The sequence below is a fragment of the Manacus vitellinus genome, unplaced genomic scaffold (assembly GCF_001715985.3).
Source record: "Manacus vitellinus isolate BGI_N305 unplaced genomic scaffold, ASM171598v3 scaffold_34_pilon, whole genome shotgun sequence".
Classification (NCBI taxonomy): domain Eukaryota; kingdom Metazoa; phylum Chordata; class Aves; order Passeriformes; family Pipridae; genus Manacus; species Manacus vitellinus.
In genome coordinates, this window is record NW_021940488.1 from 1,499,989 (window position 1) to 1,527,817 (window position 27,829).

The 27,829-nt window shown below is 43.8% G+C and overlaps 1 protein-coding gene across 1 annotated transcript in view; it reads right to left on the reverse strand.

Moving 5' to 3' along the window:
• The window catches only part of EVA1C (eva-1 homolog C), a 31,013-nt gene that overhangs the window by 1,330 nt on the left and 1,854 nt on the right, over positions 1-27,829 (reverse strand). The window contains exons 2-6 of the mRNA XM_018077008.2: positions 18,000-18,196; positions 14,570-14,693; positions 11,489-11,641; positions 3,690-3,833; positions 585-656 (exon numbers count right to left, since the gene is read on the reverse strand). Coding sequence (XP_017932497.1) covers positions 585-656; positions 3,690-3,833; positions 11,489-11,641; positions 14,570-14,693; positions 18,000-18,071 — 565 coding nt within the window. The 5' untranslated portion in view covers positions 18,072-18,196. The remainder of the gene's footprint in view (positions 1-584; positions 657-3,689; positions 3,834-11,488; positions 11,642-14,569; positions 14,694-17,999; positions 18,197-27,829) is intronic.

The following is a 27,829-nucleotide window of genomic DNA, read 5'->3' on the forward strand; positions in this document are numbered from 1 at the left end:
CACAACATTAAACCAAACAACGGTCGGTAAATTAAATAAATATAGAAATAAAGTATAATTAACAAAGCGTTGAAAATACTGAGCATTTAGAAAATGGCAAATTCATTTAAAAGAATCTACTACCAACTGAAACCCCTTGTGCCTATTCCTATTGGGGTTTCTGAAATAATTTTAGTTCCTGAAGCTTCACAGCTTTCCAATGGACTTCCCAGCCCAAGGACTGCTGTGCACTGCATTACTGAGGACAGTGCACACACATGAGCCACCTCCTTAACTCTGTGGCCTTCAAGAAGAGCAGGTGTTGGCATAACTCTTAAAAGATTATTCACCCTGTGAAACAACTGCAGAAATGCTGGTTGTGGGCAGGCTGGGTGGGTCACTCCTCTCACAGCATTGCTGTAGCTGCAGGGCTGTGCCCGTATCCCACTCCCAGCCTGTCCTGCTGCCCTCCAAGGGAACGAGCAGCTGTTTCAGCAGGGTTTCCACTACCTCGTGCCTCAGATGAAGCTCTGCAGTGGGAAAATGTCCTGTTTCAATCAAAGACAAAGGGAAGCAGCAAACCCTGTGTCTGTGATGGTACGTACCATCATTCTGTTTTATGGAAGACTTGTTATCAGGGACCCCGGGGTTGACAGCCATGAGGATAAATTTAGGAACTGCAAAGACAAAAGACAAATTGTGTACTGTTAGTTTTAGGAACCCTCTCCCCAGTTAATTACTGTGTACAGCCCAGGCACCACCCCCCTTGTTTTCAACCTCTCAAGGGGTGTGCCAACCCTGGACAGGAGACAAAATTGGCCTATAAATTCAGGATAAAGCGTGCTACAGTCAGATGCTAAGTTGCATCTAGATACTGGGTTTGGATGAGGACAATTCACTGTCAATTCTGAGATAAATGTTTAAAGTCTTGCGTGATGTCCTCTGCAAAGCCTCTGGGATGGAAGGTGGGGAGGATGGGAATAGATGAGGTAGGTGGGAGTGGGCTGCATCCTTCTCACTTCATTAATTTATTCCCTTGATAAGTTTTTGCAGTCTTCTTGAAGTAATTAAAAGAGCTAAAGGTGGGTGCATTGTGCAGACATTGAGGGTTCATGTATTCTGTGATGGGTGAATGGGCCCTTCAGACACCCAGATCTTGGCACCCGTTCCTGTACTGTGTGAAGATTGATTGATTGATTTTCAGACTGATGTGAAGGGGGGGGGGGGAAAAGGAACAAATTTCAAGTATGAACCTCACCTCTATCCCACACAGAAGCATTTGCCAATAAATAGTGTCGAGAGAGTTAAATGGCACAGAGGAGACTGAAGTTTGCAACTTATCATAGTTTTCGTTTGGAAAACAACTAAGAATAGGATTTTTTTTCTAAGCAGAACTTTTCTTTCTGTATGGGCTCAAAGTCAGAGCTGCTTCCTTTCCTCATGAAGGAATATTTTTGGGACTTTTAGCTCCTGTTTGCACTGGAAGGCCAACAGAGATAGGGGAGAATGAGCTCATTTCTATTTTGGCTCGTCCCTCATCATAATTCTTTGCTGTTTTCCAGTGGCAGAACACTTTCCTTGGTGTGTGGGGCAGACAGGGAGCAGGATGGATTGTTTTCAGCCTGCACTCTGGATGTTCTGAACAAGTAAGTGCCTGTGTTGGGAACAACCTGCTGGGAGGATGCACCATTCCAGTGCCGATGCGGGACCCGAAGCTCCCATCACATGGCCTGGGACTCCTTCACCAGTGCTGATGTTTCTCCTGCTCCCATCCCAGGGGGAACTTCCCAGGGCTTTGCTTGTTCCTTACCCCCTGTGCTATTCAAACATTTGTTGTAGGGAAATGTTTAATTCAAAAAAAGCTCCTAGCTGCTTGTGTTGCTCCTTTTCATTATGAGGACTTTTAACTTGGATAGGCTGCACCAGGTTGCTGAATGGAGTAGCTGGTACCAGAACTGGAATTTTAATCAGGATAATCACATCAGTACTACAACAGCAGTACTTCGTCAGGTAGAGTGGGAGTCAGTCACCAAAGGCAGCCCACAGACAGACTCTGGCATCCAGGGAGCGTGGATGCACCGTGGGGCATCAGGAGCCCTGAGAGAGCATTCCGTGACCCTGAAGCCCGGTCTCAGCAAAAGCCAGGAATGCCACCTCGGGCAGACAGGAGATGCTGCTGAGCAGGTCATCAGGGGACACTGAGACTGCGAGAAACCAGCACCACCCAGCTCCTGTGATGCTTCTGCTGTCAGGAATTAACTGCGAAAATAAAACTGCAGCCAGACACACCAGGCCTAAACAGCTCCTGACCGCTGTGGTGGGGAGTTATGATTTTTTTTCATGTTCCTGACCATGATGGAAACATTTTCAAGTGTGGCACAGCCTGTGGTCTGCTCTGCTGTGCTCCTGTTGCTTCAGGGGGAGGCCTATTGGCATTATCTTGGGAAGCATCAGGTTAGCAGGGATCTTCTAGTGAGGAGAAGAAATGTAAAATGTCATTCTGGAATATGCCCAAACTCTTCCCATGTTCATTAGATGATCTGTGAAATAATCAGATCTGCAGATCATTGGCTCATGCTTCAGATTGCACAGCTCAGTAGGATTTGGCAGAAGAAAAACTCTCCCAAATGTGCCAGCAACACACAAGAACACTATTTATTACGCATGTGTTTTGCAAAACCACTTCCCTAAATAAAAGGATGCATAACTCCAGTGCAAACAAACTTGCTCTGCTTTTCTGGTGCACAGACGTGCAAGAAGGAACAACTTGTTGTAATTATCCTCACACTAATTAAAGAGAATTCTGTTAACCCATTCATGAAGGGAACTGCACAATAATATAACGTATTAGTGCCCTCTCCAACAACAGAAAGCTGAATTACTGCACTGCCTCTCACAACCAACTCACAGGCAGACTGAAAATCTCCCATGCCAGCAAGGACGCAGCTAAGGCTTATTTTCCTCTGATCTTCAGGTTCATGGTGATCTGGCCATCAGTCCTACACTGCTGTTCCTAAAAACCCATGCCCTTTGACTACTACTCACTAGACGTGCAGCTAAAGGACTCTGGTATGTCCCCGTGGAGCTGCTCCTATTGAAGAATTGTAAGGAATTCTGCTCTTCCCTTATGAAAATATATTAGTCTATAGCAAACAATATGGAAAACTGTTCCCTCTTGTCCAAGGAATGAGCTGAAATAGGCTCCAGTCCTGCAACAGATGTATAACCTCAAGCCCTTACTCTTCATGAACCCTTAGTTCCCTGTGCAAGGGAGAAGCTGAAGGTGTGCTCACGTGAATCAGGTTTCAGGACTGGGCTTGTGCACAGTCCTTCAATTATGCTGAACTGCTTTACCTGCACAAATGCCAGACAATGCCAGGTTATTTTTCCCAGCTCTGTTGCAGGTGAATTCTATTGAATTGTAATTTTGATAGTATTTCTCAAAAGAAACTAAATATCTACTTTATATTTTATTGTCGACTGCATTTTATGTAGGGAAAAAACCCTTAATGCCTGAGTTTTCATTAGATACAGCTCTTCCTATGGGGTTGTTCACATATTTTGGTGGTTCTTGTATGGCTGTGTCACAAACTTCCTATATGAAAGGGAAGGGGAGATTTAGGAAGGCTCAGTGTCCAGATGTGTGTTTGTCATAGTTTTGCTTTGCAAGCAGAATGAGGCTTTAAAAATGATGGTGCCTTTGCTCTTACCACATGCATAGCTGACAGTGAGGGATTTTGTCACTCCAGGAAGGCATGGGCTCCCAAAATCCTGGCTACTGACAATGATTTTGCATCTCTGCTTCCCAGAACACCTCTTTGATAAAACCTCCAGCGCTGTGTAAGACAAACAGTCTGAAAGAAAAATACATACAATAAATACAAAACACTGCTGTTATCTGAAATGAGAGCTGCTGGATGCATGACTAGAGATACAAATCTGATCTCGGGCATAAGTTTGTCCAAGCAGGATTTCAGAGTTAAATGTTAAGATCTGTCCATGCAGGGAAGTCAGCTGCAATGAAAATGTGAACTTGCAGCAAGGTAACTCTGCCATGTTGACTTCCAGGTGTAGTAAGAGTCATGTTGAGCTCCAAAGGGATGCCCAGTATAAGGTGTCTGTGTTCCCTTCATGATATCTTGGAGGAACTAAGTACATCCAAACACCATCTCAAGACAGGTGTGCAAATCAAGGGAGATGAAATGCTGTTTGCAAGTCTTTCTCTTGGCCTCTGGGTTATTGAGATGAGTCAACTGGATGCCTAGTTTCAGTTCAACTCAGGTGAGATCAATTTTTGTGTTACAATAGCTCAGGCTACAGGGAAGTTTGAGGTATTAAAAGTGAATTTTGATTTATTATGAAGAGGTCAGAATGGGCTCAATATTTAGCCAGGGAAACATGTGGCAGCCAAAAATGGATTTTGCACTGAAACTGAAATCATTTGAGTGGGAAGATGTGTGAGTTACACTGTTTAAAAAAAAAAAAAAAAAGAAAGAATGTCTCTAAATGTGATTAAATTCCTGGTATCGACATGTGCTAAACTCCAAGCCACAAAGCATAAATGCCCCTTTAGTTTGGTTTCTAAACAGAAAGGATGCAGAAATTCCAAGTCTGGAGCAAGTAATTTTTCTGAAGCTGCTGCTTTCAGTCAGCATCACCGCAGGCATTTTGTGGCTTTCTGTGCATGACAGGTATGTCTCCCTCCAGGCTTCTGAGGCAAGGGCACTCTGAAGGTCTGAAAATAAAGTTCTCTGGACATTAAAACAGTCCCTCTTTCTCTAACAGAGGATGGCATCTGGTCACCTTCCAAATGCTGAAGCTCATTTGTGCCTCTTCAGAGGAAGGACAGTGTTTGCAAAAGCACTCCAGAGGTTCCCCAAATCTGAAAAGAAGTGGAGGTTTGAGACTGAGTTCTTGACAAAGAAAATTGACATTTAATGTGTGAAAATGGTGCAGATTTGTGATTTTTAGAGTTAATCTCCTGACACCAACACTAAATAAGTCATATACCTGAGCAGAGCCATCAGGAGATACTGGGCTGATCTGTCTGACAAAGGCCTTGTGGGGTACTTTGGACATGGATTTTTCAGAGAGCAACTCTTCATTTGGCTTCTCAGAGACCTAAAATCCCAATGCCTGTGTGTCCCAAGAGGTTGCTGGAAAGGCAGGGAAGGCTGACCTAAAGGATTGGGCAGTTCTGATTAAGTAACTCAGCAGTTTTAGCTCCCCTCCCTGGTGATTTCAGATGAGTAAGGATATATTTGCGTGGACATTTTAGGCAGCCAGTAGCTTACTTTGGCAAGTGCAAAAACAACAGGAGAGTATCAGGAGCAATTATCGGGTGATTCATAGATGAATGGATTGGGAGCACAACAGCAAACTGAATTATGTTTTCTACAGAATTTCCTGCCCTGGGAGCTACTCTTTGTGCCTTATAAAAACAGGAGGCTGCTGTGCTGATGGTTTTCTCCAAATTCAGTGATATGGCAAGTACATGTTTCATTTTGCCTTTGGTAGATGTTTGCTCTTGTTTCTGTGGGAGTTAATAGCTTCTTATCTTCTCTATCCATGTTGGATTTGGCTCCTCTACCTGGGGAGCCAGTTGTCATATGCCTGCAGGCTCTTGGCAGGCCCATTTTTGGAGAACCTCCCAGGGATTGCCTGGTGTCACAGGTGAGTAAATGCAAACTGGTTGCATGGCTGGTTTGCTTTTGCAGGACACCACAGGAGTTACCTGGTAAGTCCTACAACATAAAAAAAACTATTTAACAACTTCCTGCATTCTAAAAATATTTTGGTTTTTAGTGATTCAGTCAAAAACTGTTCTTTTTTTTTTCTATCTGGTTTATGAGCATCCTTTCTGCCTTCCCACTAGCCTCCCAGCAGCTATGATGGGAATGACTTGAATAACTTATCCTCCTAGTCAAACACCTTACTCCAGTGGCTGAATGAGGAGAGGACTCATTCAGTTCTGCATCTTGAGTAAAGGAGTCCCACAGAACAGCCCCAAAGAAAGCAGCAATGGGGAGATGAACATAAATACGCAGAGTGGCTTCTTTCTGGCTGTCCAAGTGCTGCTTGAGCTGCACGTGCCTGTGGGGCTTGTTAAACTGGTACCATCCATTTACAATAAACTGCCTCTCGAAAGGCACATTCCCAGCATGCTGAAAAGGCTGGTGGCATCCAGTGGTGGGCAGGGCAGCGACGTGGGGCTGGGAAAACACTCCATTCCTCACATCCCTCTCCCAAAGTTGCCGAGCCTGTTGGTGGATCTTTTGTACCAGACACCGCTGTGGATGGCACGGGTGTCAGGATGAGGTTCTTAGTGCAGTAATAAACCATCCAATCTGACTGCAGCTATTTAACAGTTGGAGTAGAAAGCCTTGTTTCTGGAGGAAAGGCTCTTTCAGCTCCCTAATTAGCTTTGTTTGGGAAAGTTTTGGCATGCAAATGACACGCTATAAATCATGGAGGTTTTAATGAGAAGCAATTTGTTTTCTGGTTTCTTAAAGCTTTTCTCAATTCAGACAGGAGGAGCTTTCCCTCCCTTTCTTTCCACCCTGCCACACAAGACCTGCAAATAGGTGATGGAGCATCTTGTGCCAAGCTCTGGCAACAGCATCCTGTCCCACCCTCTCCAAACATTTCCAGCTGCCCTGTTCTCCCACATCACAATGCACAGGGTGAGCACTGGGACTGGGAGGGCAGGGGATGTGTCTCAAATGTGGATCCACATGACATAACAAGTAACAGGCTGGTGAAGGACCAGGGCACACAAAAAAAAAAACCCTCCACAATTTGTCACCCTGACACTGAAGCCCAGCTGCTCCTTGCTTTCATTCCCCAACTGCTCCTTATGCTGATTTATGTGTCCTGGGCTGTGCCCACCCCTAGAAGAATAAGGAGCTCGCTTTTAAAATCAACTGAAAGCAAAGATTTCACACCTCCAAATCAGGATGGCTTGTGCTTTGTGGAGCCCAAATATCAGCTCTCAGGATAAGAACTGACAAGGGAAAGCTGTGGAGTTTGGAGCAAGCTACGGCTGCAGACTCCTAAAGAAAGTTACCATAATACTATGGTAATTTATGCAAGAGCATGGCACACAGGGTTCTGCCTGTGCATCAGAAAAAGCATTTGAACCGCTGATTCCAGCAGAAACACACAATATTGTTAGCACCACTTAGGAAAAGTGTTGCTGATACCTTTATATTCCAGTTCCAAGTATTGTCAGTAAACGAGGCAGGATGATGTGCCAAAAATCCTGCTTACTGATAGTGCAGGCCATTCCCTGGAAGTGAATCCAGCACCGAGACTTCCTGAACAGCTGCACCCTTTCTCCCTCTGCCTGCAGTGCCTGTCCTGAGGCCCTGCAGGAGATTACCACGTTGCCTGGTTTGATTTACAAGCATCTCCAAGTTCAGAACTCAGTCAGTATTTTGTACAAAAAACCCCAAACCTGATTTTTCTCTCCTCCTTGCACATGCATGTGCAGAGTGGGGGATCCATCCCACCAGCATCAAGGGCAAGGGACAGGTGGAGCTCCCCACTTTCTGGGAACAGCAGGAACCAAATTCCCTGCTCCTGCATGTGCACAGGCAGGAGTTCCTAGGCTTGTTTTAAACTTGAGGGCCAAGGGTGTTTTTCCAAACAGTTAAAAAAAATCTGAGCTATAAAAAACTAGACACAGGAAATCCCCTGAATTAATGGATGAAGTGATGTGCACCTCAGACTGCTTCAAGCACCTTCCAACAGCCAAATCTGACCTTCCCTGTTCATCTCAGCAGAAAGTTATTTGGACTCTAAAAATGGTGGCTGGTCTCTTCTTCCCTTCAAACAATCACTCCTCATCCTGCCACTGCTCTGAACACATCTTTTAAGGAAGTTTTGTCTTGACAAGATTTGTTGGGGCCAAGGGATGTAATGGCTCCTGCTGGCACCTTTTGGGGCCCCAAACACCCACCTAGCTTCCCAGTTTCCTCAGGCTGACACAGACAAGGACCTTTTCATATCTGATGTGTGCACACAGAGAGAGCTGACTTCAGGTTTGTTGTGGTGGAAGCAAAATCAAACTATTTTATCCTTACTTTTACATCCACAAAATTCATTTGACTGCTGTCTCCCACACCTAAAGTGCCAAGGCAGTGTGTAAACATTCCCAGATCTGCCTACAGCCACTTGTGCCTTCACTGCAGTTATTTCTGCTCTCAGGAGACTTTCCCAAAGGACTGGCTCACACTAGGAAGAGAGAACAGAAATCAAAAGCTTTTCAATCACTGTCAGTGAATAAGAGATGAAAGGCCCTTTAAATTGTCCACAATACTGATACAAAAAAAAAAAAATTACAAAAAATCACAGCATCACAGAAACCTGTTATGTAAAAAAATTATGACACCTATGAACTAGAAAGAACCTGCAGGATTTTGAAAATCCCCCTTGTTTGTCTTGCTAACATCCCTCCCTCTTAGCTGAATCCCACTGGAAAGAGGGGATTAGGACAAAACCCAGCCCTAGGGTATGGTCATGCCATGGTGCAAGCTGTGATGAGAGTGTGTGAATTCTCCACCTCCCCTCCCAAAAAGTGGGACCAGATAGAAGAGAGGGCTGTGCTGGTCACTTGTGCTGGAAGGGATACACATCTGACCAGCCAATGCACATCCAGGTGAAATTTCTGGGAAGGATATTGCAGTGTTCTACTTGCAAGTTGCAGCTGGAGACGACCCACTGGAGCCTCCTGTCAAGTATTTTCATGTATTAACAGGAGTAATTTATTATTTGAGAGGTGTTTGTTGACCTGAATCTTCCTTGTGCTCTCTATGGTAACCTGTTCTGGTGCAATCCTTTAACTTCTTCTGGCCAATACATTTTCTCTTTCCTCATGCACATGTTAGTACAAATATAAAATAGATAATGGGTCAGAAAAGGCAACAGCTCACACAGGAACAAACTGCTATGTTTTCCTGCTTTGGTGCTGTGCACAAGAGATTCATCAAAGCAGAACCACCTGCTACAAAACCGCACCCAGAATTTTCTTGTAAAGTTTTTGATAATCTCAGTAAAACAGGGAAGTTGCTCTCTGGAAATTCTGTACAGTCTGTACAGTGCCAGACATTTGGACAGCTGCAGAAGCTGGTTTTCACTATTGAACTGGTTCAGAAAACCCATTGCACAAGTAGGGAGTCATGTTAAATGTAAAACTGAGGGTCAGAACAGGTGCTGCAAGGCCCATAGCAGAGATGGATTTATACACTCTATTTCCTACATGGAGAAGAACCTTTAGGCTAAAGAAATTTTATGTTTTCTTGTGTTCCCTTTGAAGCAAAGCTCTGAAAATCTGTCAGCTGATTTGACCGGTGGCTCACGGAAAAGTGATGGTTCAGAACACATCTGTGCCAGCCCAAAGCTGCTGTTCGTCACTGCTTATCACATGTAACATCAGGTAAACAAGATCTAGAGTAGTATCTAATTAATTCAATACCCAGTACCCCTGGCAGGACCATACCAGGTGTGGAGAGATGCAAAACTTGAGCTCACCAGAGACTTCCTATGCCTGGCATTAGGACCTACAACGTCCTAAAACAAAACTCTTCTGCATGGTGTAAAAAAACTGCCTCTCAGTTTCTCTGTGATGCAGTGAAAGAACTGGAAAGGCTCAAGCACTGTCTTTAGGCTGAGAAGCACAAATGTGGGCAGAAACAACAACAAATGCACGATGGAGCCAATTTAGCTTTTGGTGCAAACATAAACAAGTAAGTGGGCTCTGATTCAGGAAGGAAGAGCAGCTAAAGTAAGTTTTCAAATTGTCTCAAGTCATTACAATCATGCTGACATTCAAATTACCATTGCTCTCCTTGAGAGAAAGGTAGACAGGCATTTCAGAAGTCTAATCATGCACCCACTCACATCAGTAGGTGCTTAAATAACCACATAAGATTTAAGCTCGAGACAGACAGATCTGGAGTCAATTGGATCTGGGTCCTAAGTGCCAAGTCTTTTGTGATAACTGAATGTGAACTCCCATGCTGCACAGGTGCTCTTGGAAATTCTACTGCCTGCACAGAGTCACTGGTACTGTGCAGGAAGAGGCCAAGCACCTGGAAAATCTATACAAGGATCTACCTTCTGTAGATCTACTTTGTGTTTGTCTCAGGTTTTATGCTCTCTCCTATTACCAGTGTCATGGGTTGCTTTATAGAACACAAAGCCAGCACCAGCCAGGGCATTACTCCAGAAGTGCTTGTACACAGGGGCCACAGCAAAGCTTGTTGCTGTTGCAAATTCTTTCTCTATTTATCCTGGGAAACTTTATCCAGTAAGAAGGGTTGGCAGAATTCTGGTCTGTGAACTGTAAGTGCTGACATTAGAGGCGAGTGATTTTCAGAGGTGACTGAAGTGCAAGACATAAGTATGAACCCAAGCCTTTCTCAATAAGCTGAGCCATCTCTGCCCTGCCTTGTATCATACACTGCCATGGTGAAGGATGTGTGGGTCTGTCAAAGACCTGCTAAAATGTTTCCTCCACAGAACAGACAGGCGGAACTAAGTCTGTGTGAAGGCCCACACAAGGTGTGAAATACAGACCTGGCAATAGTAAATAGATCCCTGTCTAAGAACAGATCACGATTTTCAGCCAATGCATTTTTAATAGTATCTATGTAACTAAATAGAAACACTGGCTTGCAGACAAAGGGCTTTTAAGATTAATTATTGATCTCTTCTTGATGTTCAGAGAAGCTTCTCATAGATTACACTTGTAGTATGTTTCTTTGGAGCAATTCTCAGCCTTTGCACAGGCTGGCATCAGTCCTACAAGCCCTTCCCTGTCTGGTACTAAGGGATTTGAACAGCACACACAGCTTGTGCTGGCCTTCTGCATGGCATGAAAATTTACCTTCATGCCTTCAGTGTCAACCACTGAACATATTAGTCAGTTCAGTACCATGTGCATAGGACATTCCTGCCTGCTGGACTTGGTGCCAAAGAGAAATCCCAGGCATATTTAATTTCCTGGTATACCACCACAGTCTTGGAGTTCAGTCATACAACAGCATCTAAGCAATGAACCCTGCCCTATGAGTCCTCTCCTTGCAGTCTGCAGCTAAGGCATGGAAGATCTGGCAGAAAAAGGGATCAGAGAAGAAGGGAGCAGTAAAACACGGTGTTAGGGTTGCCTGATTGATATCAGAAGCTGGAGGAAGAAGAGAGGCAAAGAGCTGATATTTAGTGCACGTCACCTAAGTTCAAGACAGGCAACAGAACTAGTTTTTGACATTAATCATACTAAGGACTGATTAACTACATGAAAATTTGTTACTTTGCTGCATTTCTTCCTCTATGTTCCTCGCTCATGCTGGGCAATTCTTTTGCGTTTCAGAAATAATCTCTGTTACATTTCAGTCAATGACCCTTTCAAAATGCCATTGCTCTTGCACCTGAAGCTTTCTCCCCATCTGTTTCCCCTCTTCTCTGTGCACCTGCTTGGAGAAGGTCTATGAGCAGTGTACAAACATACCAAAGGGGGGGATGTGCTCCGCCTCTGCCGAGCAGGCGCTCTCCTCCTGGGCCCATCTGCCATAGGTGGCCGAGTAGATGATAAGGAACTTGGATTCCTGGCAGTGGAGTTTCAGTTCCTGGTTCTCACATGCTGATTTGGTTTTGTATTCAGCTAAAGTAGAAGCAAACAGCAATAAGGTAACATGAGGCAATTTATTCAGCTGGGCTGTTAATAGTAAATAGCAGCGTGACAGAAACCAGCTTTTCTGCAACTGCTGTTGCGAGTGACATGTGGCACCAGTACAACAGAGACAGAGTCAATAGCAGAGCACTTCCTCCAACTGAATGCTCCCATGTGATCATTCAGAGCCTTTGGCTCCTTTTTGAATTGAATAAAAAAATTAATTTTGCCAGTCTCCTCTCCCAGTAGAACAGCCTCCCCCCCTTCCTGCCTGATTTCCTGGCTTGCTTTCCACCCCTGCTCCACAGGAGAAACCTCATCCTTCCCTTTTGTGTCTCCCCAGGACACTGTTGCTCTACGCCCACCTCGGCTGCCCTGAGCACTCATCAATCATGGGCACGGCTGGCACCGCTCGGTGACAGCACCGGGTGAGGGACAGAGAATGGGAGGATAAAGGCATGGGAAAGGGCTCCCCATCCCGAGCCAGGCACTGCTCCCAGCTGTATTTGCAGGGCTTCACCAAGGTCAGGGGGTTTGCCTGAGCTTCACTATCCAGCACGGGCTCACTGGAAAGTTTTGCTGACAAAGCAATGTGAATCAGGAGCCTGAGAAAAACACCCCCTCTCCCCTGCTCGGCTGGCACAGCCACATGGGCAGCACTCTCAGCACAGAGGTGGGCAAGTCAGTGAGCTCATCTCCCAGTCAGAATGGCTGATCCCTCCTGGAGAACCAGCTAAAACTGTATCTGGCCAGGGAAGCTCTTGCTGGCCTAAGCAGCCGCTCTCCCTGTGGTATTTTACCTGCTCGAATCTTCCTGGTCTAACTGTGGTGGCAAACCTTTTTACAGCAGACAAGGCCAGGGAGAAGAGCTTTTTCTCCTCCTATTTTTTTGTCCTCAAAAATGTGAAAACAGGAAAAGGAGGTCCCTGACTGAGCAAGAGAAAATGGAAACCTTATTTTTAGCGAATGATGTCCCTGTGAGTGGAGTGTGAGTGTTGGAATTGTAGAGAGAAAAACCTATCTATTAATTAAAAAAAAATAATTATTGTTTCATCCAGAATAGAACAGATAAAACAATGTTCTTGGTAACAATCCAGTTTCTTCCATTCAAGCTCATCAACAGCCACAAGTTTAAGTCTAAAAAAGAGTTATTTTTAAAAAATACATGACTGGCTGCAGATTGTCACTTCTGCAGAAGCACTTGCCATACCACCCATAAAAATCATGCCAAAAACCAGGGGCTCTGCCCAAGGGCTCACAGGCTAAAGCTGTGTTCTGTGGCTGTGGCTGTGCTGGAGGGGCTCTGGAAGTACAGACAACAGAGACAAACTCCCAAGTGGTATCAGACAGGGTAAGATTTCAACAGAGATCTCTGCAGACATAGAGCAAAAAGAATTCTAAATAGACGAAAAACAGAGGTATTTAGACAATTGCTGAAGTGCCCACTTGAAGGCAAGGAGGCTGCAAAATATACAAGTTATACTCAAGTGATTTCCTGAGCAAGGAAGTTTTCCACTGCCAAGCCTAACAATATTGGTATCTTACCTACAAATATAAATTTCCTGTCATGAGAAACCATGTAGTTTGCACTGGAATTGGATTATTTCTCAATCTTGAGGGCAGCACTTGCTCTTAAATACATTTTTTACCAGCTTTTGTAAAATTCAGACCACAGAAAGCACTATGTAATCAAAGAAGCTCATTTCCAATGGGGAAAAATATTAAGCAGCTTCTGAAAGTAACAAACAGGTTCCCAATTCACTTCTGATTAGTAAAAAAAGATTTCTAATGATACAGACACAGCTATGATATTCAAATCCATCTACTATTAATAAGACACTAATTGCAATATGTAAAAAAATTAAACTACTGATATATTAAAACAGATAATGAAAATTTTAAATGTCAGGCACTTTTTTCCGCTAATGGTTGGCCCAGTGTATGCCCCTGGGAGTTCTTGTGTCAGTGTTTTGCCAAATGTAACATCTGCCTCTCATCTCTCTGCTCTGACTTCCACACTCTGCATGCATTGGCCCTTCAGTTTGCCTGCCACCTACTCCTGTTCCACCAGTGGTGTCTGTCTTAATGCCCTGGTTAAAGAAAATCCCTTTAGTGCTCTCTCCTGTGGTTGTGGGATAGTGTTTCTGAGTTGGCTGGTGAATCTACCCATAAATCATCCTTCAGCTGTTTTCTTTGGGACCCATTTCAGCCACGCTGGGGATTAGCTGCCAAAAAAGGTGAGCCCCCAGGCTACTGGGGCTTGTTCTCATATACAATAGCAACAAGAAAAACAATAAAAAACACCAATAAATGAAACCTCTCAATCATTCTTCCACTTTCTCATGTTTACAAAGCAGACTCCTTCTGAGGCAGGATTTGTCCCTTGACACATCAACGTCAAATACCTGCACAGATCACAGGTGATTCTACAACATACCCTGTAACAAAGTCAGCACATATATCCTCTGGCCATTATTCTGTAAGTGGGAGGCATTTTTGAATCTTTGAAAGCTTTGGTCCCAGCTCCTTAAGTATTTTTGCATATTCCTCACTGTGATATCTTCTGCATCATCTGGATCCTTAGCCCCAGCATCTGGTTTTGCTGTTCATCTCTGTCTTTCTAATATGACATTATCATTGCTATTTCTCTAAAAATAGTTTCCAAAACATTTTTCCTTTCTAGTCTGATGTCTGACAGGTGGTCCTACCAAACTACACTGGTCATGACACTGGCAGCAAGCACCCTGAAACTGCAAATACAGTGAGAGCTAAGGTAAAGTAGAAAAGAACAATTTGCTATCAATCCAAGAGCCCCAAAGCTCCACATAGATTTATGCAAAGCCTCGTGCAGTGGCATTTTAACCAAAACAAGCAACAAAAGACACAGAAAAACACATTTGCCTGATGTCGATTACTTACTAGGTTTGCATTTAAAGGAGACAAGGAGGAATTTAGTGGTTCCTGGACAGAGATCAGGCCCAAAAACCCGACTATTGACAAGGAGTTGGCAGGATCTCAGGTTTTGGCATTCATCCAGTACTTTCTAGAACAATGGGCAAAAAGGATAGGCTTGAAAACAAGGTATGAAGCTACACAGCAATGAGAACACTTAGTTGCGCTTTGTTCTACACAGGAGAGAAATCACAACTTTTTGGCTATAAACATGCAAGAAACATCTGTATCACTGGACCTAGGCCATATCTCTACTAGACTTAGAGTCATGGCCAAGTTTATGGGATCACATTCACCACAGCAATGCTCACGGCAAATTAGGATGTTACCAATTTACTGTTGTTTGTTACTTTTCCCTCTGCCCCCGGGGGAGTCAGCCAAATTTCCCTGAGTGCCACCACAGCCTTGGTGGTGCAGAGCCCAGAGAAAGAGGGAACACACTGACTCCCAGCTTTTTCCCTGAATGTGCTTGAGACATACGCTTCTGAGCACATTTATGGGAGTGCAATGTCCAGGTGAGGCCTGGCAACTCAAAAAGAGGTCTTTTTAACCATTTCGTATTCATCTACATATGTGTACCTGATCATGCTCTGTAATAACCTTCACTTGAGAGAGTTCTAACTAATGGCTCGGTGTGCTGAGGGACACTGAAGCACAACCCTGTTTAAGCCATGTGTTTGACCTCCTGCTTAAGGGACATTTGCTTCTTGCTTGCAGTTACACACATGATCAGATATTTGCTTGACTTGCCACTTGAGCAAATTTCAGAATTGGTTTGATTGCAAAGCACAGATGTGCCTGTCTATCCTCAGCCTCTATGTCTTGTTTTGTGGGGGGTTTTTAACACTGTTGTTCTAAGGCCATATTTATTCCAAATTTATTGGCCCAGCAATATATCCTGGTTCTCTCTGTGCTGCTTCCCCTGGGAGTGGCAACAGAGAGGATAACAAACAGGTCAGCACAAAGGGCCATGTGGGCCCTCTCCAAGTCCTGCAGAAGGTCTGAGTACTCCTACTGCTCACACTGGTGCTCCCACTTCAACAGTGGGTTTGGAACTGAAGCTGCAGAAAATAGGAAGACATTGCCCAAAGTGAGTCTGTGTCCAGTTTTTAACACAGTCACAAGCCAAAGCACCTAAAAAACCCCAGTTTAAATGTGGCAATGTGCTCAGGAAATTCTTACTCACCTTCAAAGCTCAGTTTAGAGAGGGCTTTTCTGACACCATTTTTGGATAGTCTGTGGTGTTGTGCCCAGGCTTTTTGATTAAAATCACAGCAGGCTGTGACAAGGAGGGTGCTATCCCCAGGTCACCCCACCCTTAACAGGACTAACTGTAAGATAGCATTCTCTGGTAGTTATAGGTAGTCCCATAAAATGCATGGGAATTTTTGCAATGTTTCTCATCAGAAGTGGTCTCAGTCGTACCAAGAGGTCAAATCACAAATTTACCACTGTGATAGCAGAAGCTGCATTCCTGTTTCCAGGCTGAGAGAGTTGGCAGTGGCTGGATCTCTGCTGTCAGCCCTGGAAGCCATCCCTCCCAGCAGCAATGACACACATTAGCAGTACATTGCAGTGATCCTGTAACACTCACACTGACAGAAGGAAAGGACTTGCATCCAACACTTTTTGAGCATTAAATGCACTCTAAATTAGAGTTTAAAAGAGTAGGGAAAGCATAGCAGGCTTAATTTTATAAGTCAATTCTCCTTTTACAGAGTTGCAAGTCAAACAAATAACTCCTCCTTATTTGGGATGGTTCTGGAAGGGACCAGTGAAATAGAGTTACATCTTTAGCAAGTGGAGAGCTGTCCCCTACTGAGTCACCTTCTGTTTGCACCTGATCTGAATCATCTCCTGAGCATCTGTTTGTATTTTCTCCTGCTTAATGCAAACAGCAGCAGCATTTTCTGTCATGTTGCTGTGCACAAGCACGCAGACACAAAAACAAACAATGACACTCAAAATAGCACCAGGCTGTTAATATCTGGAGATGGATCCAGCTCTGCAGGGATCCCTCTAATGGGAGGCCGATGCAAAACGTGCCTGTTGTGCTTCCTCCTGGCTGCAGGGCAGCATCACACCCCACTGTGGGACTGCAGATTGGCTTCCAAAGGGAAGAGGAGGAGGGGTGAGATCACTGGTGCTCTTTTCTAAGAAATCAGTTTACAAGATGTGTCTCTTCTCCTTGACAGAACAGGAACTCCCTGAGATGCAGAACGTCTCTCACGTTCTTGGCCTCACCAAAATGCTTTCATGCCTTTGATCAGTGACAGTGCCTGAATGATGATGATAGTTTATACAACAGTTATCCCATGCTGCGCTTTTTATATTCACGGAAAAAAACTGCCCATGGAGACCTCACAAGCCCAAAATAATCATTGGTGTCTCTTTGCTGTGGTCAGTAAAATGACACCAAGGATGCATCTGGCCTACTGTTTTTGGTGGGGAGAGGTACTTTCATGCGGCCTGTAGGTAATGTTTGGAACGTCTTTAGAAATTGCAGTACATTATAGGCACTTATAAAACTGCCCTAATACTGATTCTGGAGAAAGGATATTACTGCCAAACCACTCTATAGAACTCTTCAACCACCTAGGGGCAGGAACAGACACTCCCTGTTGTCAAGAAGGAATGTATGTGTCTGCTACAGGTACAAATGTTGGAAATACTCATCAAAGCTTCAAATGTTCACAGAAGCTTCTGTAGACCATCTGCAGCAGTTTCACCAACAGAACATGTTCAGAATCCACTGATTACTCATTTTTGCAATGTTTTGCTGAATTTGGCCCAACACTGGGCATTTTTCACTGTGATGAAGCAGTGATAAGTCAGACCTTTTAAGCTGTGTTACGAAAGTCTCCACAGTGGAAAGTAATAATTGATGAAGTATAAATGATTTTAAGCTATTCTTAAGCAGGCCCAGCAAACAAACGATAAGATATTGCTGATACAGATCAGGTATTCCCAGAAATGCAGATATCTGCAGAAATACTTAGGACTTGCTGTTTAGCTGTCACTGCGCCTTTTCAGTGAGGAAAGACAGGCATGGAACAAGCCAGATGCCAACCATTTTATTCAGTGGATTTGTAACCCAGCTCTGTCCAATGGTTGTATTCTCTCCTGGGGACAAGGAGGGCCTGTGTGATAGATTAAGGTTGGTCAACTCAGTCAGGACGCCCTTGACTGGAAAGGAACTATTTTAGGGAATTCTGAGAAGGGGGTTTCCAAGGCAATCTACAAAGCTCTCACAATCCTAAGGTAATATCCTCCTGACCAGACAAATCCTTTCAGCTGTAACACTTTTGGTGGTAAACTGACATAGGTACGGTGTCATTTCATTCAACGTTGCGAACACTTGCATGGAAACATTAAGAACCTTTACAACGTGGGGTACCTGCAAAGAGGTGGGTGCCACACAGTTTCTCGGTTCTGCCATCTTTGTTTGAGGCTCCTGAGTGCTGCACATGTGGGAGTCTTGCCCGTAAAATGCTGACTGAACACTGATGGTTGAGTGCCGAGGACAGTGCAGGCTCAGGTGCTCCCCATCGCAGGCATAGGCTGTGTGGTTCTGCAGGAGCTTGGTTAGGTAACCTAGAAAATATTCAGCTGTTACAACTAGTACAGGAAACCACAAGCTCGTCAGACAAAAAGAAAACCACAATCAGTCTCCGGAAAGGGCACTGTAGTCAAGGTTATACACCTGGCCTGCAGCCACACGGTTCTGTGAATGGGTCAACCTTTCGTGCTCGTAAAGGTCAGGGCCAGGACACGTGGGGTTGTGTGGCCATGAGTCACAGCCCTCCCAGCACTCCAGCAGCAGCAGGATGTGTTGTCATGGACAATCCCTGGCCTCGGGCCCTTGCCAGTCATGGCTGTGCTCAGTCTTAGGTGTGTCTGTCTGCAGAGGTCAGAAGGGGTATTACTTGGTTTTGTGGGCCAGGCTCTTGCATTCCAGCTGGCTAAAGGTACTCCTTATACTTTGTCTTAAAAGGATGCTGTGCACTTCTGGACTTCTGGGAAGTTGTGTTTCACTCTTAAGAATAATGGAGAAACTGCCCCACACACATTTTCTTGTTTTGGTGGCTGAATCGGGGGGGAGAGGCTTATCATTAAAACAAAAACTAGTTTTCTCAAAGAAAATATTGAAAAGGAGTTTGCTCATGCCATTTAATTTCCGCACTTCTGCCCTTTATAAACCTTTCCCCAAAGACAAGCAATTTTTAAAAAAGTTTTTTAAATAGAAACTTAAGAATTCTAAGCAAAAGATATGAAACTTAATGAATTGTGGAATGGTTTGGATTGGAAGGGACCTTATAAATCACCCAGTTCCAACCTCCTACCATGGGCAGGGACGCCTTCCACTGGGTTGCTTCAAGCGCCATCCACCTGTCCTTGAACACTTCCAGGGATAGGTCAAACATTTCAGTTCTCTGGCATTTTTTCCAGCTCTGACTGTGCAACTAGATAAGGAAAATCAGCTCCCCTATCAGTTACTAAGTCTGGAGAAAGGAGAAGCCTGCTCCACTACTGCCTTTGCTGTTCCTGATCTACACAGGAATCACGCAGATGCACCTTCTAGTGCAGCAGAAGTACGTGAGTTCTCCACCTCCCCGACCTCAGTCTGAGCACTGGCACTGGAACCAGGGCACAAAAAATGTCATGCCCTGTATTTGCAGTTTGGATCTCAAGGAGACCATGGCCAAGCCACAATCCCCATGGCCACTCAGGGGTTAAAAAAAAACCCCAAACCCACAACCAAATCTATCTCCTACATTTTCTGTGTAATTGAGATCACAAATAATTGAAGTTCCTTGCCAGAGCCACTCCTCTGCCAGCCTGCTCCTGGGAGGTGCTGAGTGTTGCCAGGAAAATGGGCCAAGTGCCCAATTGCACCCAAGCGACTTTGCCACGGCCTGATGCTGCAAAGGGGCCTCCAGTGGCCTTTGTTGCTGCTGAACACCTCTGGCATCACCATCGTGGCATAAAGGGCCTCAGTGTCAGAGCATTCAGCCCCACGTGAGTTGTGGGCATTCAACACCTTCAAAGATACAGCCCGATATTTGTAAATCATTTCAATTCTTCAGGTTTCAGGTTACTTGGAACCAAGAGTGCCACATAAAAAACAGTGCAGTATTCCCTAAAGAATATCAGCTATGCTGTGATTTGGATGAGTTCCCTGGCATCTTAACTGCTACTTTGATCCTGCAAATTCCTAATCCAGTATCTAAGCACCTTTCTCCAACAATTGCAACTATTCAATCTTTAAAAAAAATGTCTTTATAAAAAACTTGCTCTGATTGCATTGGAGCACTATGGTCCACTTGTAAAATCAGCATTAGATGGACTGGTGAAAATAAGACATCAAGCTCTCTGGCCTTCCAAGTAGACATGACTCTGCTGTTATTAAAATCCTCATGTGTTTGCACACAATAAAGGATAAAAATAGTAATGGAAATTGCTGAAACCTAATGTTCTCAGATAAGAGGAGTGGTGACGTATGAGTATCTAAACCGCTCGTCTCGCATGGCAGACCACGTAAACCTGCATTTTTTATTACTACACACACAGACCATGCAGACACGGGTGGAGTAGCCCTTCGCAGGTCACATGCTGAGGAAGAATTCCCACTCTAAAAATTGTGATTTCCTCTTGCCCTTCCCTGAAAAACTCCAGGTTCTTCACTCTCCTCATGCTAGCCCTCTGCATAAAACAGGGCACTGCCTGCCCTGCCCTCAGTGAGGGAATGAAATTTTCTCAGCAGCTGCTGCCTCTCACCTCGTCCCAGAGCACTGCTTGGACCGGAGGGAGCCATTCCCAGGCTACTTTCCCTCCTTCCCTGGGCAGCAATGCCTTGTAGTCACTCTAGTAGGAGCTTCATCTCCTTGAGACCATGAGCATCCCTATATTGCTTACTGAATTCTGCACAGAAACACATTTTCAGAAATCAGAACACTTATGAGTTATGGGGTTTCTTCCCTGAGCAAACAGAATCTTAAACAGACCATATAAAAAAAAACTTAGTTAACTTAATGTTTATTTTCCTCATTGTTTTCTGGGTTGTTGGGTGATGGAGAGGGAGGTGGTGTTCAGCTGCAGCAGTCACTTTCTCATGTGTTATCTGCAACGAGGAGGACAATAGAGCTGCTCTTTCTATTTTTCAAAAATAATAAATTTCACTCTTTAAAACAATATGAAACTTTATACAAAAAAATCCACTACTGTGAGAATTGTCTAAATTAGAAAAACTTGGCAATACTGCAGTGTCCCAATAATATCTGTGTGAAAGCTCCAGTAGGAACTTTCCCATTAATCCAAGACACACATTCATAAGTGACGTATGGGGTGCTCTGCATACAAAATCATGTACAAAACGTTACAGACTGGCACAGAAGTTAAGCCTGAAGCAACGGGCAACAAAAAGATCCCATTGATTTGAAGGCCAGAAGGTATCATCCCACGCAAGTGTTTGCCTAACCCAGACTACTCACTCATTGTAACTTTGTACTGCGGCTCAAAACACCAGTGCAGAATCCAAGCTTAATCCTTTCTTCCAGAATTAGCCAAATTAGTCACAGTTCTTTCTGTGGCAGCTCTTTTTTTGTAATTGTGATGGAGGGCAAAATGTTACCCACGAAAGACACTGTTTATAAAATTCACAATGCTGTTTCTTGCCTCATCATTTTATCCTTTTGTATCTAAGTACATTGTAAACATCCTGTTTGAGTCATTCTAGCCACACCTGATCTCACAGTCTTTTATCAGTAAGAAATACACTTGGGCAGAAGCACTGCTTATTCTACTCCAACTAGCACAGCAGCTTTACTCAGCAGATCCACATACCTGCTTAATAAATGCTTTTCCTGCATAGTCACTCATTTGATTTAATTCCCCTCCATGGCTTGTTTTTTTCAGTGTGCCTTTTTCCACTCTTCTTCTCAACCCTTGTACCCTTTGCTGGAGACCACCATCCTACTAACTTCATCCTTTCAGTTGTACTACAGGAGATGGCAGTACAACTGATGAGCTGCCATTTTGCCACACAAGGAAAATACTTTTTGTATAATCACTGTATTTTTTCTATTATCTAAACCTTTTTTGATGTGAGGATAGATGTTTGCTTGAAAAAATTAGTGATAATCTAGTTTCACTGCTAAGCTACTGACCATGAAAGCCCCTTCCATTTCCAAATGACTACTTTGGTTTCAGAGCATCCAAAGCTGTTGCTTTTCTTAGAATCAGTCCTTGAGGTTTCAGTTGCCCAATTCTAAAAGACATGAAGCTTATGAGATCATGACTTCTGTCCATCTGCCATTCCCTTATTCAGCTCAGCAACTTTTAAGCTCAATGGCCAGTTTCAAGCCTGAAGCACGCAGGGCTCAGAGAAATAACGTTCCTACAAGTTTCATGAAAATTGAAGCCTGAGCTGCCACGTCAGAGTAAGAACTGCCACTGTCAACTCAGTCTAAATGATTAATGCTGAAAGTCAACTGGCAGCTGGAGAGCCACAGGCCTGCTGCCAATGGAGCAACTTGTTTCCGCTGGCCTTAGTGACAGACGAAGGATTAAGAAAATACTGAAGTTAGTAGTGAAAATGCTTTTGGGATAGTCTGACAATCAAAGCAGGCATCAGTGATGAAGGTATCAGTCAGGATTTCTATGCTTTCCATGCTTTATCAACATGAAAGCTTTCCTAAGATTTCTTTTTTTTTTCCCCTCATAGCTCATGGATCATAACATGGATCATAACCATCTTACTGAACCTAACTCTCGTTGTCGATTAAATCTGAGGGTCAAATTAAGCAAGAGCTTGGTTCCACTTAGGCCAGAGAAAGGATCAGGTAACTAGAAGATAATTCAGCATAAGAACACGTTCAAGGTCTAGTTTGAACAAGGTTGTCAGCGAGCAGCAGCACAGACAAGGAACCAAGCCATGAGCTCTGTCTGGAAAAGCAAAACGAAAACATCCTACAGAAAGAATAGACCTTCTGTAACTTTTTGATCATTGTTTCTCCAGGAACCACACAACCTCTTCCTCTCTGTGCCACTCAGCTCAGACATGCAGTTATGTGAATTAAACTTCTGTGGAGTGGGAAAACCCATGAATCCTGCACTCGCAGTCCACATGCCCATTCTCAGCCTCTCAGACCCTTCCACAAGCCTTCTCTTTCCTTCAGATGTATACTTTCATACTCCCTTGAGCTGTCTCCTAGGAGCTATGCTTACTGTTGTTGTATCCCAATGGCTTTCCAAGGAAATTGGAGAGATCCCTATGCACTTCTCTTTTCTCACTTACTTTTTATTTCCTTTTCCTTTTTGTCTCTCTGGATTTCCAAAGATTTGGGTCTGTAGTAAAACTCCACACTATGGTCAGTTATTCCATGAATCCAGAGGGGCAAACGCTTGTCCTGGGACCTAATATGGAACTACGGTAGAAAAGGAAGATTTTCTCCCTTCTAACTAAAGATGCTGACCAAGAGGGACAATGCTATTAAGGGAGGCTGTGAGGCTCTTTCCTGCCCTTGCCAAAATTCCTTCTTTTGGCTGGAGACGTAACCTCTCCTAGTGCCATTAACAAGAAGTAACAAGAGAAAGGCTCAGTGGGCAACTGCTTCTGGAGACAGAATGAGAGAATCATTATGCCCAAGAGACAGAGAAGTTATAATATTCCCAAAGACTGCAAGTAGGAGAACCTCAGGGACTAGTAGAAAATATTTCTCTGAAAACTTGGATTTATGAACGTGAACCTCCATGTTCAAGTTCCCCAAGAAGGCCGGGGGGGAGCTGTTCATTGCCAACTCAGAAAACAAAATGCAGGTTTTGTTTCGCAAACAGAACTCAGACTCAAACTCTGCATTTCTTGTATTCTCATTTATATTTGACACTCAAAAAATCAGAAATCTGGCAGCTCACAGATCTGCAGTGCTATGACAGCTTTACAGTACAGCAAGTCCAAGCTAGCAAAGCAAAAATGCACCCCAGTGCACTCCCATCACCTGATGATTTTCTTTATAACAACACTTCTTTGACCCCAACTCACTTTTAGCCTGAAGAAGAGTCAAAAATTGCAAAATTATTCTGAAAAAATAATGCTTGTCTTCCCAGATTAAACACTATGAAGAAAAAGAAACAAATATTTGTGGGTTGAGACCCTCATCAAAAGCTCAGTGAAACCTGTGGGAACCCTTCCAGTGGCCATAGGCTTTCAACTAGACATTATATCATGAGTGATTTTTAAAAATTAATTCTAAATTAAGAGTCAAATCTCACTGGTATTTAATTTGTTGCCAGAAGCCACACAATAGGCCTTTGAAGCAAAACTCCTAAAATGCCTAGTAATTCAGATGAAATGACTCACCAATGCTGAACACATAGGGCGCAACCACGCCTCCCCCTGCTCTTCAGCTCCCTTAAGACACTATTTTCTCTGTGTTTGGTAATATATCAAAATATTTCAATTTTAATTGTAGATTATGGCTGGCAGATGACAGAATTCTGATAAGTAGTGACTGGTCAGACAGTGCCTTCTCTGTCTGGGGACACTTCCAACAAAAGCTGAGTATTTATTTGGAACAAGTCTGTAACCCCTTTCTCTAATAAAGCTGAGACTGTTTGGAAGCTCTGTCTCACTGGGAAGGGTATCGGCAGCAGATGGAGTAGGAAGGCAGGGGGGAACTAGTCCCTGCTATTCATTTTGAAATAAAATGGCATATGATGTGTCAGGTGCCAGCAATCTGCACAGGGAGAACTGCCCCAAAGGTGTGAGAATCTGAATGACAGACCCAAACATGTTGGTCCCTGAGCACTGAAGCTCAGGAACTCAAGTTTCCCATAGGTTTGTGTCTCACATCTAAATTTCCTGACATCTGTTGTAGGGGCAGGAGCATCACACTAAAACTCATTTTAGGAGAGCTTGTGAAGCAATATCCTTCCTTAGGGATGGAAGTAAGGCCCAGCTGCTTAGACTCACAAAATGTGTAGGAACTTAATAGGACCAAAGCTTTTACTTCTCTAACAAGGATAATTAAATCTCATCAGTGGATTTAACAAAAAAATATTAGCACATCTAAAATGTGACTTCATAAGTTACACTTCCTCAGGAAAGCAGTGAGAACTGCAGGGACAGAAGCAAGACCTTGGATCTCAGCACCATGACCTCAACTAAAATCGCACTTCTGACATACACCTTTGTTTCACAGAACAAATCCCAGATCCAAACCCACTCCACCAGGAAAAGCTTTAAACCAGACTTTGAGGTTTAACTGCCATATTACTGAAATGAAACATGTTTCTAAAATGAAATGTTTTCCTTTAAAAAAGCAACCAACATTTTTGCCTGACTTTTACAAGGCAGTATTAAGAAGATGCATCATTGCATCACTCCTTTTAGCACTTCTTTAAATATCCTGGTTGAAGGACATGCTCCAATTGCCACGGTGAGTCAACAGAACAGACTCAAGAAAATTTATATAGGATTTTATCTGACCAACACAAAACCACCAAGAAAACCTCTGCATCATTGTGGTTGGTCCTGATTGATCCTGCCACCTTACTACAAACAAAGCATTTGTTAGAGGCATTTGTTTGCTTTCCTTTTGCCTGGGGGCAAATCTGGTATGGGTGAAAGCCACAAAACTTAATGGAAACTTTTAATGCAGAAAGGTCACAGGATCAGATTTTGTTTCTTGGGTGAACTGGTTTGCTTTTTCATTAGATCATTTGTTTTCTATGGTTGGGTCAGAAGATCAAATTTATGGAGTTAAACTGATGCCCAATTCTGTGTGAACTGTTCTGGAAGAAAAGACAGAAAAGTTGACACCAGCGGATAGAGATTAAAAAGTTCTGCCTAAGCAGTGGCGCTTTTTCTGTTCACGTCCAGAAAGTCACTCTTCAGCCCAGTTATGCAATCACACAGTTACTTCATTTTTGATCTTCAGTTACAGCCACATTTCTTGAAAGCTGCCCAGAAAACCTGGCTGGGACTCAGGTAAGGAAAGGGAGATTGAGTGGTGAGTGAGTGAAGGAGGTCAGGTCAAGCCTGAGCCTGACCTTAAAGGAGCATGGAGAAAAGAAAGACAAGGAAGTGGCATCAAAAAAGGGGAATGGGGGTTCCTCAGTGTTGCCAGGGAGAAGGAGTGTGCTCCTAGATGGATAAGAGGTCAGTTCACTTTGGCAGTAGATGGGGAAAAGGTGGGAGAAGGAGCAGTGATAGGACAAAGAGCCAAGGCCTCTTCCCTCTGCCAATGGGGAGGGCAGGGGATGAGAGAGAGAGAGAGCACTGATTCCTGCTGTTGGGAAGACACTCAAAATGCCACTGACCCCAGTCAAGCCACCTCTCCCTCAGCAGCTGGACTTTCTAGAGCACCAGGACACAGATGTAAGTGAAGTAGAAGTACAGTATATGTTTCCTGGTTTTGCCAGCTCCTTATTTTTGCCTATTTTGGGAACCAGTCCTTGAACATAAAAGAGTTGTGAGGAAATGGCTGTCATGATGCCTTGATTTCTTGAAAAATGACTCTTGTCAGTCTCCTGGGAGCCCAGAGTATTCAGAATTTTAGTTCCCAGAGAGTGGAGAACTAGCAAAATTCATAGCAGTCTTCAGCCTCCTGGACTGGGACCTGATCTGAAATGTGAAAGCTGCAAGTGATCACTGAGAAAAGCAATGGGAAGACGGAGCTTGGTCAAGTAGGAAAATAAATAAATATTTTGGTGAAAAGATGTGTTTTGAAGAGCACACATGAGGGGAAGAGAATTCTCTAGGTTTAGGAGCACACCAATATGCACGAAGATCTAAGGAAAGAACTGCGAATTACATATCTCTTCTTCCAAACCTTCAGCCTTCAGTTTCAAATTTGGGCACAAATGCTTGGACTCCACGTTTAAAAATTAATCACATAGAGGACTGCAGACCTCAGAGCACATCTCCACTTTCAGTAACCAACTGAATTAATAAATATAGAATCATAGAATCATTAGGGTTGGAAAAAACCTGCAAGATCATCAAGTCCGACTTTTAAATTCGTTAATTGCTGCCACCAAACTGCTAGAGAATCATAGATTATGCAGATCTTTAAGTATGGCATGCATCAATAGTACTTTCAATATTTCCTGCCATTAGGAGAAACTACTGAGTCATTCTCACAGGGCTGGATTTTGAACTGCTGCTGGTGTCTTGTTTTAGAACACTTATCTTCCCTAGAAAATACTAATTCACATACTGATCACAAAATATTATTGCACCATGAAGAAATGTCTCTTTAAAAAAAAAAATCCACCAAGAAATTTTTTTTCATAGTTAAAAGCTGGACAGATGAGAACGAGAACACATTGCTCTACATCCTGGAAGAGATACAGACCACAAATACAAGTCAAACATAAAAAGCCCCGTAATAATAACAACCCTTCAGTATTGACATACACTGTTCCCTGCTCCCCTTTCCAGAACATTGAACAGATCCCAAGAGGGAGCATCTTTGGGTTGTTCCAAGCAAGCAGCTGGCTCTGGTGATGAACAAACAGGCTCTGGGCAGGTTAGAACTGCTGGCACAATTTAACACTTGCATAAAGAGAATAACAGAGATGACACATACAGGTGTTAGAACCAGGCAGCAGTCTGGGAAGGGATTCTGGAAAGCAGGGGTGGAGAGAGGGGGAGAAGGGAATGCAGTTTGGGCTGCTGGGGGAGAGACCTGATGCTGAAAACACACAAAGCAGAAAATGCAATGACCCAAAAGAAGTGTGTAGCTGGTAATTTGAGTATGAAAGCCTAAAGTCTGTGAAAAGGAGGAAAAGGTGAAGCAACTGGCCTTCCAATTCTCTGTGCACTACTAAATTCCCAAGATCAGATCCAATCCCACAGAACACACTGAAGGAGCAGGTCACTGTTCCTTTTGTTCTGACATGGGCTGCCGGTGGAAACTTGTAACCTGCCTCCTGGAAGCTTTGGCCTTGGAAGGGCAGGGTTAGACCTGGCCCTTTCCAGGACAGGGAAAGTGCAGGTGGTTGGTTACAGTAAGAGAAGCTTCCCACTCTTCATCCCTCAGGATACTGTCCAGGTGCAAGGCTCTGTTCTTTAAACAGGGCAGATTTGTGTCCATGTACATTCAACAGAGTTTAGGAAAATCATGTCGCTGTTCCTGCCACAGGAGGGAGCAAATAAACAAAATCAACTCTAGAAGCTCATCTTGAAGCTGCTGTTACACGGCTTGTAATTCTTTAAAAGGCATT